Below are 13,459 nucleotides of genomic sequence, written 5' to 3' on the forward strand. Positions count from 1 at the left end.
TTCAACTAGAATCAAGGACTAAGGTTGAAATTTTGAATTTAAATTCACTTCTTAAATTTGAAATTTAGGATTTTGAATTGTGAAAATAGAACTACATTAATGCTTGAAATTTTTTAAAATCATCCCTCTAGGTTAAAAATCCTGACTACGCCGACACTAAGCCTCTTGTCCTAAACTTTGCAACCTCATTAGGACTCAATCTTGCTCTCCTTAGCATTCCTTGCACGTACATCTTTATTTATTCTACCTTACTTGACAAGTTACAGTTTTACCAGTGAACCTTTTACTTATTCTTTCTCTCTGAGAGCTGATTAGGATGTGTGTGCATGGAATACTTTTGTCACTCTTTTTCTTGCTTTTGCTCTAGCTTTTTCCCCAATCCAGCTATTCCTTCTCTGACCCAGTGCATGTGCTGGTAGTATCGTTATTATTTATGGAACCAGCCTGGCCTAATATGTTTATGTATATATATTTGGCTGAAGAATAGAACTGATTATTGCTCTTCAGATCATCACTTCTTTCATGTTAACTCTTGGGATGAAGCCTAATTTCCTCATATTACTCCTCAACCTCATGTTTCTCCTTGTGAGCCAGAGTAGTGCGGCTAGTGATGACAGACACGGCAACTCAGCTCAAGTTCAACAGCCGCCTCAGTTCTCCTTCCATGGCAAGCCACTTCAAGGTAATAAAGTTACATTATAATTTGTTATGTTCAATTTATCAATGTTTTACAAAGTAGAGACTAATGATATAGTCGAACTCTATGTATATATAGCTGAATCTCAAATAGTTGCAACGGATCAGATTTAATGAATGATAATGATGGTGACTGTAGAACTAAATGGCATAGTCAAAGCGAGCAATGATAAGGAGAAGATGGACTTGGAAAGCCAGAAATGGGACAACTACTTGAGAAAAAGTAACTCTGGAACCGGAGGGTCGCAATCAATTCATCAACCTCATCCCACCAAGAGCAATGCAGTGATGTTCACCCCTTGCTCCTACGTCTTAAGATTTGGTTTTCTTTACCTTGCGTTCTTCCTCGCTTAAATTGGGATCGAGTGATGATGGAGTCAAAGGGATGCTTGTTGATGTCGAGGGAATAAACTTCTTTCTAAGAAATATTGGTGATTCTAAATTTGCAACGAACTTTCATGTTCATTCTAAATTTAGGACGAATTTTAAAATTTGTCCCAAATTATTTATTTACTTTTTAAAAAGTTATACTTCCTAAAATTGGAAGATAATTTTAGAGAGATCGAAATGATATGAAACAAGTTTCTATAGGTTCATATTGTTCTCCTGATCTTAATATGACCTCAAACATAATTTTCACTCAATATATTTACGTTTATAAATTTTTAAAACAAGAATTAAATATTTATTATTCATTCATGTTAACAAATTTATAAATGTCAGTATATTGGGTGGAAATTATAGTTGAGATTATTAATAAGATCAGGAAAATCATACAAACTCATAGGAGCTTATTTCATGTCATTCCTAACTCTCTAGGGTCATCTTTCAATTTTAGGAAGTATAACTTTTAAAAAGTAAATAAATAATTTGGGACAAATTTTGAAATTCGTCCCAAATTTAGAACGAACGTGGAAGTTCGTTGCAAATTTAGGACGAATTTCAAAGTTCATCCCTAAAATTTATTTTTTCAAAAATAAAAAAAAACATCCAGAATACGGAAAATGAGTTTAGAGAATTCGGAATGATATGAAACAAGTTTTTATGGGTTCATATCATTTTATTGATTTCATTAATCACCTCAAATATCTAATAAATTTTATTTATTATTAAAATAATTAGATCGACATTATAAATCGTATGACTTAGTGAAAAATAATTAGAGTTTCAAAATGTTAAAGTGATTTTGATATTCGAAAATCATAGATCTAAATATATTGGGTGAAAATAATGTTTGAGGCCATCATTGTGATAAGGAGATTGATAAAAACTCATAAAAACCTGTTTCATGTCATTCTAAGCTCTCTAGGCCTATCTTTCTCATTTTAGACGTTTTTTTTTTTTTTTTTTAAAAAAATAAATTTTTGGGACGAACTTTGAAATTAGTCGCAAATTTGCAACAAACTTCCATGTTCATCCTAAATTTGGGAAGAATTTCAAAGTTTGTCCCAAATTTGCGACGAACTTTCAGGTTCATCCCAAATTTGGTACGAATTTCAAAGTTCGTCCTAATTTTTTTTATTTTTTAAAAAGTTATACTTTCTAAAATCGGAAGATGTCCCTAGAGAGCTCGGAATGACATGAAATAAGTTTCTATGGGTTCGTATCATTCTCCTAATTTTACTAGTGGCCTCAAACATAATTTTCACCCAATATACTAATGTTTATAAATTTTTGAAACAATAATTAAATATTTATTACTCATTCATGTTAAAAAATTTATTAATGTCAGTATATTGGGTGAAAATTATGCTTGAGGCCATTAATAAGATCAGGAGAATGATACAAACTCATAAGAGCTTATTTCATGTCATTCCGAGCTCTCTAGGGCCATCTTCCAATTTTAGGAAATATAACTTTTTTAAAAATAAAAAAACATCGGGATGAATTTTAAATTTGTCTCAAATTTGGGACGAACTTAGAAGTTCGTCGCAAATTTGGGACGAATTTCAAAGTTCATCTCCAAAATTTATTTTTTCAAAAATAAAATACGTTCAAAATGTGGAAGTGGGTCTAGAGAGCTCCTGTGGTTTGTATTGTTCTACTGACCTTATTAATCACCTCACATATCTAGTAAAATTTCTTCATCGTTAAAATAATTAGATTGACTTTATAAATCATATGATTTAATAAAAAAGAGTTAGAGTTTGAAAATATTAAAATGATTTTGATATTCGAAAATCATAGATCTAAATATATTGGGCGACAGGAAGCAAATCAATGTTAATTCCCAAATTTAGATTACAAATCATACCTTGATGTCCCAAATTTAGATTACAAATCCCAAATTCATAAGAAGCGATAGTTTAGTTAATTCTCAAAAAACATGATAGGAGTATATAGCATCAATGTTTGTTTTTTTGAAACCAAGAACATTTTAGGTAATCGATATCAAAGGGCAGCTAATAATTAGTGGACTATATAGCATAGATTAATACTGGTTTTTGTATCGTAACCAAGTACATCTCATGCAGTAAATGAAATTAATAATTGACCCTTCCTTGGTGAGCTCATTCGGTACCAGAGATAGGTGGATTGTCATTACTAGTAGTTAGCTGGTTGATGCTAACCAACTTGATCTAGGATGATAGAAACAACTGCCATGCTAATACCATCAGTCTCTCAATTAGGACAGGTTTTCAATTATCTAGATGACCACATCAATAAAAACTAATTGGTTTAAAACAACTTTCATATTTATTTTACCTTGATACTTTCTATGTTATGACATGATGATACTTTGCATGTTATGACAAACAATCTTAGTTACAAGTTTCATTTCATGTACGTGTACTTTCATGCAAATAAGGATAAATGATATTTTTTTTACCATTTGCCTTTGATTTATGATAATTCAAATTTTATTTAATTTGTTATAAATGTAAGATATAGATATTATTAATATGTCACATACATTTTTTTTTAGTTATAAATGTTACTTATTGTTTATTTGTAATTTAATGTAGGAAAAGAAGCATGGAAGAAGGCGACCGAAGCTCCTGACATGACAATTTGTCTTTTTTTTTTTTTTGCTTTGGATGTCTTGTTAGATTTGTTGTTTGGATTATGACAGAACTTTCATACGTTGAACTTGTTGTTGGAATTTTATTTATTTGTATATGAAAATGATGTGTTTAGTTTTGGATGAAATGTTGGATGTGTATGTGTTGGATAGGTTTAATTGGATGTGTTGATGATGTTGTATGTTTGATATGTAGATAGGATAAAAGAAAAAAGAGAAAAGATTCTAGAATTTTTTTTTTCTGTTTTGGGATAAATTTTAAGAGGAAAACATTGAAAACATTTTTGTCACACAATTATCGTAAACTTGCGACGAATGCAAATCTGTTCCAAATTTACCACGAATTCATATTCGTCCCAAAATTTATTATAGATTTGGGATAAAAATTGGTTTTTCATCGCAAATCTAGGTAGATTTTCAGCTAATACAAATTCATCCCAAAATTTGTTGCGGATTTGGAACAAAAATTGATTTTTCATCGCAAATTTGTGAAGGGAATTTTTTTTTTGCCGAGTTTCTTAGCGGAAAAAGCAAGATTTTCTGTGACGAATCTGGATTTATTGTAAATTTACGACGAATCAAGATTCGTTGCAAATCTGTGATGGATGAAGATTTGTTGTAGATTTGTGACGAATGAAGATCCAATGCAGATTTGCAATAAAAATATGTTTTTGTTGCAAATCCTACGAAGAAATTAGGATTTTTTTAGCCGTGTTTTTTGCAATAATACAACGTTTTTTATGACGAATACAAATTCGTCGCAAATTTGTAGTAGATTTGCGATAAATGAAGATTCGTTGCAGATTTGTGATAAAAATATATTTTTGTCACAAATCTTACGAAGAAATTAGGATTTTTTTACCGTGTTTTTTTTTTGTAATTATGTAACGTTTTTGCGATGAAAAAAAATTCGTCACAAATCTACAATGAAAAAAATTCGTCGCAAATCTGCGACGAAAATATATGTTTGTCGCAGATTTAAGGTTATGAAACTTGCTATTCGTTACAGATTTGCAACGAAAATTAAAATTCATCGCAAATATTTGCGACAAAATCCATTTTTTTCATCGCAAAAATTAGCAACGCCATATTAGCGACTAAAATGTTTTCGTCCCAAAATTCATCATAAAATCTTTTACTGACGATTTTTTTTTTATAAATTTATCTTTAAATTCGTCCCAAAAATACAGTTTTCTTTAGGGAAAAAGATAGCATCTAATATTACTAAAGTACTGAGAAAACTATACAATGCCCCTAGAGTTTGACTTCTTTTTAAAAATACCCTCAAGGTTGTCCTATTAGAGAAATGAACATAAAACACCAGCAATGCTAAGCCGTTTTGGCGCATCGTACTGCTTGTCATTTGACGGATCCCTCTCGAGCTTAACACTTCCTCCGCTGCATTGTTTCGGTTGTTCGCATGCTCGTGTTCTTCGGTGGTGGCGACGATGGCTCTAGCTGCGATGAGTGGCAAGCAACTAACTGGTAGCTTTGGCATACTGAGTGAAGGTTGCTTGGGTTCGTAGAGCGCTTGAACTAAGATTGTGGCTTGACCTTGTGGAGTTAGATTCAATGATGGTTCAAAATTGACATTTCGATGATTCATGAAATATCGACTCTTAACCTTATCGGTCTCAGACTAATGCTATTGATTCAAGATGATTTAAAATTATTATTATTATTTTTAAAAAATTATTTAAAAATATAAATTTACATTTAAAACTTAATGGCCAGAACTGATCGTTCATCCGATTATGGACCTAGCTCAGGATCATATCTAGATATATATTACATAAATTATATCTTTTAATTAATGGTATATATATATATATTAAAAAAAATTTACTTTATATATTATTATTATTATTATTATTAAATAAATTATATTTCTTGATAAATTTATTGTTCAATACAGCGTACAAGTCAAATAGTTTTTATAAATTTAATATTAAATGAATAAAATAATTATTTTTAATAATGAAGAGAGTTAAATACAATTAATAAATTTACTGAGTTAAAGATAAAGTAATTATCCATCGAAGAATTGCAAAAATAAGATAAGCAAGTAAAATGTAAAATTAATTTTTAAAAAAAGATAAAATAATCTCACATAAAAAACTCCAAAACAAAAAAAAAAATTTGTAAATTGAAATTACATGTCCGAGACGGATCCGGTTCGAGTTCTACGTGGAGCTTTCAAATCCTTAAAGATTATCACTATACCAATATGTATATTATAGGTATAATGCCAACATTTTTAGTGTAGCAAAACTGACGCCCATGAATCTATCCAATTGAAGTATCACTCTCACCGGGCCATGATTTTTAGTGTAAAACAAAATGATCAAGCTGAATTTTGGCTATTTAAATAAGAGATCGTTTTCACCCAGCCTATTAACAAAGACCAAGATGAAGGAAGTAACATCACGAAAGCACAAAAATAAGGCAAAAACTACATTATTCAAACATATTTGCGAGACTTCGTCCTACCAAGTACCTGAAGCTCTGAATTTTACCTTGACTTTTACTATTTACATAAAGAGAAGATACAAACACCTAAGGCGAATCTGCACGCTTTGTTAGATTGAAGGAGACGAGGGATTACAATCTTCTTCTGCGATATCAAACAGGAACTGAGGCAGTGAGGCAATTCGTGGAAGATGCATCAGCAACTCCCCGAAAGAATCTCTTCTTGACATTCCTGTTGCATTCTTTGTACCCGTGTCTTCCTGGGCTAATGTGTGATCCAATGAATCATTATGCATGGCACTATCGCCGGCTGAAGTGGAAGCGCCCTTCATCTGTTGGTTCTGTACCACACCATCTTTCTGGAGCAGGGAGCAAAAGGAATTCACTTTCATCATGACAGAGTTTTCATTAGATGCAGGAGACGAGGGATTACAATCTTCTTCTGCGATATCGAACAAGAACTGACGTAGCGAGGCAATTCGCGGAAGATGCATCAGCAACTCCCCGAATGAATCTCTTCTCGGCATTCCTGTTGCATTCTTTGTGCCCATGTCTTCCTGAACTGACGTGTGCTCCAATGAATCATTATGCAAGACACCAGCACAGGCTGAAGTGGAAGCGCCCTTCATCTGTTGGCTCTGTACCACACCAACATCCTTCTGGAGCAGGGAGCAAAAGGAATTCACTTTCGTCATGACACAGTTTTCATCAGACGCAGGAACCTGGGAATCACTGAAGAGGTGCTGAACCAACTCTTCCAACATCACCTTGGCAGGCGCTGTAGCCCCCGATAAATGTGGATTGCCTGAAGTGATCTGCTCAGAGATGCATTGTTCCAGTTGACTTACAAAGTCACTAACAGACATTGAAGGCTTCAGTCCAGAAGCTTTCAACTGATCCCAGGAGTTTTGAAGATTAGTAACCTCAGAGCCAACTGCATTAACTCCTTTGAGAAATCCAGATTTTATCACTGAAACAAAATGTATAAATATTAACATGCAATGGAATTTGTTTCGCCAACAATATCATTGCATTTCAGATGATAAGGAATACTATTAGGAAATAACATAATCTTACAGAAAGTGAAGTACAAAACCACATTGAGTCATCCCTATCTATCCATCGAGATACAAACGATGTAGTAATAAATTATTGAAAGTTAAGTATATTAATATCTGTCCAAACAAGGTCCAGGTGCATAAATGTATAGAAAAGATGCATAGATGAGCCTAGGAATGCATGAAGTATCAAGAAACATGGGCAATTAAAAGTGTGTTGGTATGCAAGATTGAGAGGAACATGAAGTAGGAATAAAATGTGAAAAAAAAAACACTAGAAGCAAAATAAGACTAAGTGCAATGAAGAAGTATCAGACGGCACATCTAAAGTAATTGTAATAGTAATCACATGGCCTAGTAATTGCCCAAATTGTGTTAGGTCAAAACTTGGAAGAATTTTAAATTAATATTAAATTAAAGCTCACCTGACCCTTTCACTTGGATATAGCCAAAACAGCAATGAACTTCTAATACAGTCCAATAAAAAATGATAACACCGAAACAAGTTTCTATTTAGAAATGATATAAAAGATAAAAGAAACTAACTAATACAACAAGAAAAATTATCAACTATAGTTCTCTCAATGTGGAGATTTACCAACCATGAATTGAAGAAAATGTAATATGATTTTAAAAGCACACACACACACATTTATAGTCACTCAAAGTTTAATTTTTCCAAAAAAAAGAGTTTTAAGAGATGGAATTACAAATTTAAATAATTTCAATTGGGATATATAGAATATTACTTTGAAAATTGTCTAATCCTTGGAATAGCATATTTTCATTCAATTGACTGCAAGTTGTCAATTTTATTAGTAGAAAGTGCAGAACATTTACTCAGTGAAAAACTAGAAAATTGATGAACTAATAGACAAGATTTGAAGACTACCTGGATCTTGTGCATGAATATCACCCATGGAAACATCTGACAACCTAGCAACAGAATCTCTGATGTCATTCTTAAGAGAAGCTGACGTGCTAGTACAACTTGAAGATGATTCCTGAATTGCAGATCCATATGTGTCCTTCAACTTATCAAATTGATGGCACTTGTATTCTTCATGGTCCTCTAAAAAAGAACTTTTTGGTTCAAAGAATGGGCTTTTTAAACTAATTTCTGGTTCAGAACTTAGTGCACATAACCGTGGATCGCATTGGATAAGCTTCTCAAAATGTTTGCTTAATACACCTTGGGGACATTGCAGAAAGTGAATCCTGAAATACCAGTATATTAGAAAATTTCTACAGAATTTCAGATGACTTAAGGACATTCCTAAGGCACTTTTACAGATGAAGATAAAACCTAGTGATGTGCGTGACAAAAATAAAAAAAAACTAAGGCCAACTACTAACTTCTAGTAATTATCTCAAATGTAACTCTTCTGTACATTTACATTTTCCTCACATAAGCAGGTCAAAAATAATATCATGTCCATGCCTAAGCATACATGACTAGAGCAATTCCTTAGGATGCTTTGCAGAAGTAACCTAAGTAAATAAAGTGTAGCTTATCTACCACATGAAACATCTTCATATCACCTAGCAGGGTAGCAAATCCAAGAAAGATGCTCATGCCTCTCTCAGTTCAGCTAGAAAAAAGTATCTATTCGTATGCAGAGGGCTGTTGCGCAACATGGAGCTGAACCTGAAGCAAGCAGCATGGACAACAAAAAGAGAAAGAAGAAAATGGTCTAAACAAAAGGAGGCCACATGTGGTGGCAGTGGCGACCTTCCCTTAGGGGACTTGTAAAATCTGACCCTGAAAAATGGTTCTGGCTTTAAAACCATACTCTTAGTGACGCACAAAACCAATCTTCAAATGAAAAAGAAAAATAAACACAGCTGACTAAACAAAAGCAATATTATGATCTTAACAGGAAAAAAACATTGTGAATTAAAGTACATTTTTATACTGATTATAACTATAAACTCCTAGTGAATTAAGTTAACCAATATAGTGGCAACTCTGAGTGGATGTCAATTAACCAGCACACCAGTAACTCCCACTGGATGTCAATTAACCAACACAAGATTATCTTTTACCTGTGTATGCTAGCTTGCCCTTCAGTGAAGTCAGAAGCAGCCTGCCATAGAGTGTGCTTTCTAGGCTGTGGATTGGTCTCCCTAAAAAAAAGAGGTTGTCTAGCCAGCTGCAAAAACTTATAAAAGGGCCTTGATTAGTAAAGAATTCTGGGTAAATGCATTGCAATGTATGAAGATCAAATCAAAGTTACCACTATATCCAAAGTCCCTGGACCATCTTCTGGTGAATTTGCCTTAAGGGCTGTGATATCAGACCATTGGATCTCGATCTTGCTTTTGAGACCACCATCAAGAATCTCCCATACAAGCTTCCGCTTCGCAAAGTAGCACTTGGCAACTAAATCTCCTTCATACCTTGATACATACTGCGAAAGAAAGAAAGAAAACTAATCATTTGTAATCCAAACCATAGGGGAAACGCAACTTGTGCTCAGAAGCTAGCAAACTGGTCTTCTTTCCCTGAAGATATGGTAAATTAAAAGAATGGATATATAGAAAGACGAAAAGGTGGAGGGATGACCAAAGAAACATTATGTTTGTCTCCTCGATGAATGTGAATGAAGAGGATGAATCACTTTACTATATAATTAGCATTTGGTCTGATTTTGGATGGATAAGTTACAAAAAAATGAATGTTTAAATTTATCTTTTCAAATATTCATCTCCCCTCTTTTCTTGTCAAAAGAAACAAGAAATAGAGAATCCATTTCTTGACTTATCTCTAGCTCCCAATCCCTCCTCCTACTTATTCTTTCAAGGAAGAAGAACCTGTTGAAGGGACGATTCAACTAAGGATTAGTCTCCTTCAGTGATTACCATCATACGACAACTGGTCACACCCATTCAAGAATAGCTTGAACAAGGTGAAAGGCGTCAAAAAAACATAATCTACAGATTGAGCAAATTTTTCTTTGGAACCAGGTGAAATATGCCTTTATTTGACTCACATCTACCAGTTGCACTAGCAGAAGTAAAGCCCTTGAATCCATTTAATAGATCCACACTTAAATGCACTGACTCAGCTTTGCAATACTATTAATCATGGTATATTGTAGGAAAAAACTAGTGTACAGAAAACAAGTGCAAAATATTTTTGTTTAGGCTAGCATACTCAAAATAGTGAGAAGTACCAAAAACAATTTGATTTGATTAATATACCTACAAATTCATCTCGATAAAAACAAATTAACAAATGCAATAAATATTTAAATTAATGAAAGATTTGGACTTTTATGAAATTATGAAGAGAAATCAATTCATTCTTAAAAATATTTTCAGTGAATTTAAAGAGAAAAAAAAGATTTCAACAAAAACGAGTTACCTCCCAAGTCCCAATCCTTAAAAGGGAAGCTGGAAAGTTGGAGGCTTTCATCTTTTCATTGATAGTAAAAAATCCATCAGATTTTGTATCTTTCTTTTTGCTTTCATCCAAGCTCTCATTATTTGTCGTGCAAGATGAATTGGAAGAAGAAGTTGCTTGAGACAATCTCATTTGAATCAAATCCAGTAGTGACGGACTCTTTCTCAAACGAAGACCAAGTGGACTAGGTTCATTAAGTAAGCTATTCTGGATGACCTCAGTTGGTGGCATGCTACCCGTTCCCCACTGATATAACACAACATTTTAATGAGTTAATCTGCATGATAACTTAATTTTTTTTTTTCTCTATGTAAACAGCATCGCAACAAATCGCATCGAATTTCCAATTATAGGACACAATCTTAAATTGTTGAGGTAACCAATCTCATAAAAAGAAAATAAGAGAATGTGAAGCATCAAAAGCTGATGTTAAACATCAAGTACAAAAAGCATCCAAACAAACTAGGAATAAATATTTAACCTTTTCCTACTGGAATGGAATGTCAAAAAAAAAACAGTTAGGAGGTTATTATTCCCTAGGATCCGGGACAAAAAAAAAGTTTTTAGAAATCGGGCATCAAGATACATCTTTGTAAAAGCATATCCATCAAGTTTCCAAATAATATAAAAACATCATGACGAACCAGAAACACGAACTATCAAGCCAAATCACTTTATAAAAGTATTCAAGAATCATCCTCAGCCAGCCGCAGCTACGAAGAAAATGACAGAAACAATTTCGGCTCAATCCTTTTGAAAGAGAATTTTACCAAACTTGAGATTGACCTAATGCAGAAAAGGGGCAACCTTAGTTCGCTTGACGACCGGCCCTCGTTCGCCCTCAAACTGGTCCTCAATCTCCAACTTCACAGAACCCGACGCGTCCGCAACCAAAGGCCTCTTCACCGGCAGCTCGGACCCCCGCCGCAGCTTGCCGTAACCCGCCAACTGAACCATAAAGCCACACCACAATCAACGACGGCCGGGAACCCCAGAACAACGGACAGATGATCCACGCAACCACGTCGGCCCTGCACAGCTTCTCTTCGAATCCAGATCCAGAGAGCGCAATAACAAACAAGCAAAATCGAAAGGGAGAGAAGACGAATTCGGATTTGGCTGGGGAGGTGGAGGAGAGGAATTGTCAAGCTGGCTTCTTGTCAAAATTTGGGCGGAATAAATAAACGGGTAATTGCAAAAATTAGAGGATGGCGTGCGTCGCTCATGTCGTACGGCCACACACGTGCCTCGTGCAGCAGCCCACGTGGCATATCAAAGCTTCTTCCTGGTGTGTACAATTTTGCTGTTGACTCATGTTTCTTATAAATATCTACAAACAAACAAAATGTATATTGAATTAAACAATTCTCATAAAAAATAAATAATTAAATCTGTTATTAGATTTAATAAGAAAACAGTGAATAGCAAAGGGCTGCTTCGACTTTTGAGGTAGGAAAACGCATGGTCGTATCGGATATGTCGGGCTCGGCCACGTGCGGTGGCCGCCGGCACGTGCCGAAAGCGGGATGAAGACAAAAGCGCCGCGGTCGTGGGGCCCGGTTCGTGAATGTTCCTCCCCTTGTAACCACACTGGGACCCGCCGAGGTACGGTTGGGGTATGCCGTGATTGGTCCTCAAGATAGTGCGGCGGACAGTTGTGCTGCCGACCTGGATTCGCAGCTCAAAGTTGTGGATAAAGATTGGATAAGGCAACGAGTCCGATGCTCAATTTACAAAAGTAGCCCTTTTTTAATTGGGAACTTTTGATCAGCCATTAGAATTTCAAATTTGTCTTTTAAAAAAAAAAATAAAACGGAAAAGTAGTGAAATAAATAGTTATTATAGGGAAAAAGATATTAATATTTTATTAGACGCCAAGGAAACAATTAACACTAATGGCTTATTTGTGTTTATAATAATTGAATTAGAAAGAAAATTATTAATAAATTACTTATTTGTGTTGATTAAATAAGTTTTAGGAGATGCAATTTTTTTTAATAGAAGTTATTAATTTTAGAATAATGGATAGTTTTAATGTTTTGCTAATGACCAATCAAGATATTTGTGGTTGAATTAAGGAAAAGAGTTTAAAAAAAACTAATTGTGGGGGTAATCCACCCCTAGTCAAGATTAATTAAGTTGATTAAGCTCGAGTTGACTTGAGTTAAGGTTTCGATATTTGATTAATATATTAGGTGGTCAAGACGTTAAATAGATCAAAGTGTTGATTGCTACCCGGAATATCGTACTGATTCCTCTGTATACAAATTTTGTACAAGCCCCGAACCATTCCTAACAACCTATTGTGTTATTTATAAATTAAATTTAGAATCGCAAACAGAACTTAATATTATTGATTCCAAATTCAACTTATCCGTTCTTAGAGGTTTAGACTTGGATCGCAAACGATGCTTAACATTATTAATCCAAATCCACCCATGTTACAAAGTTGATTAAATATTTATTTCAGAAATCGGCTTTCAGGTTAAACATGGTGAGGCACTAGGCCTTCTTGGGTATGAGATCATCCACCACTTCCTAGTCAAAGTCTTTCAACGAAATTCAATATTTAATCTCCTTATAGTAACCCTAGGTTTAACCACTAAAAATAATTGTGTTAGAGTGTATACTAAAAGCCTAGCTTTTGTATAAACATTTATTTAGAAATAAAAGAATCATATTGGTCAATATTTACATTCATTTGTTAAATGTAATTGTTCAATTAATTTATATAGTAGATAACATAGTGTGTGGTGTCACACACAGAAGATCATGTTGTCAGTTCTTTATGAATTATAAACAGTTGCT

The 13,459-nt window shown here is 33.9% G+C and overlaps 2 protein-coding genes across 4 annotated transcripts; one reads left to right on the forward strand and one right to left on the reverse strand.

The window, feature by feature from the left end:
- The first annotated feature begins 484 nt into the window (after nt 1-484).
- LOC121977497 lies at nt 485-1,162 on the forward strand. The gene is made up of 2 exons (XM_042530040.1): nt 485-682; nt 836-1,162. The coding sequence occupies exons 1-2, from the start codon at nt 523-525 to the stop codon at nt 1,048-1,050; spliced, it is 375 nt and encodes a 124-aa protein (XP_042385974.1). The 5' UTR covers nt 485-522; the 3' UTR covers nt 1,051-1,162.
- A 4,897-nt stretch (nt 1,163-6,059) lies between these two features.
- On the reverse strand, nt 6,060-11,818 carry LOC121974966. Of its 3 annotated transcripts, none has more exons than XM_042526270.1 (6): nt 11,459-11,817; nt 10,613-10,897; nt 9,483-9,656; nt 9,292-9,407; nt 8,138-8,463; nt 6,060-7,157 (listed from the first exon to the last, which is right to left on the reverse strand). In XM_042526270.1, exons 1-6 carry the CDS (start codon nt 11,606-11,608, stop codon nt 6,298-6,300), a joined length of 1,911 nt encoding a protein of 636 aa, XP_042382204.1. In that variant the 5' UTR covers nt 11,609-11,817; the 3' UTR covers nt 6,060-6,297. The 3 variants fall into 3 exon arrangements, with proteins under 3 accessions (XP_042382204.1, XP_042382205.1, XP_042382206.1); XM_042526271.1 differs by having other exon boundaries at nt 9,292-9,398; nt 11,459-11,816; XM_042526272.1 differs by lacking the exon at nt 10,613-10,897 and having other exon boundaries at nt 11,459-11,818.
- Between the last annotated feature and the right edge of the window lie 1,641 nt (nt 11,819-13,459).

The sequence above is a fragment of the Zingiber officinale genome, chromosome 4B (genome assembly GCF_018446385.1).
Source record: "Zingiber officinale cultivar Zhangliang chromosome 4B, Zo_v1.1, whole genome shotgun sequence".
Taxonomy (NCBI): domain Eukaryota; kingdom Viridiplantae; phylum Streptophyta; class Magnoliopsida; order Zingiberales; family Zingiberaceae; genus Zingiber; species Zingiber officinale.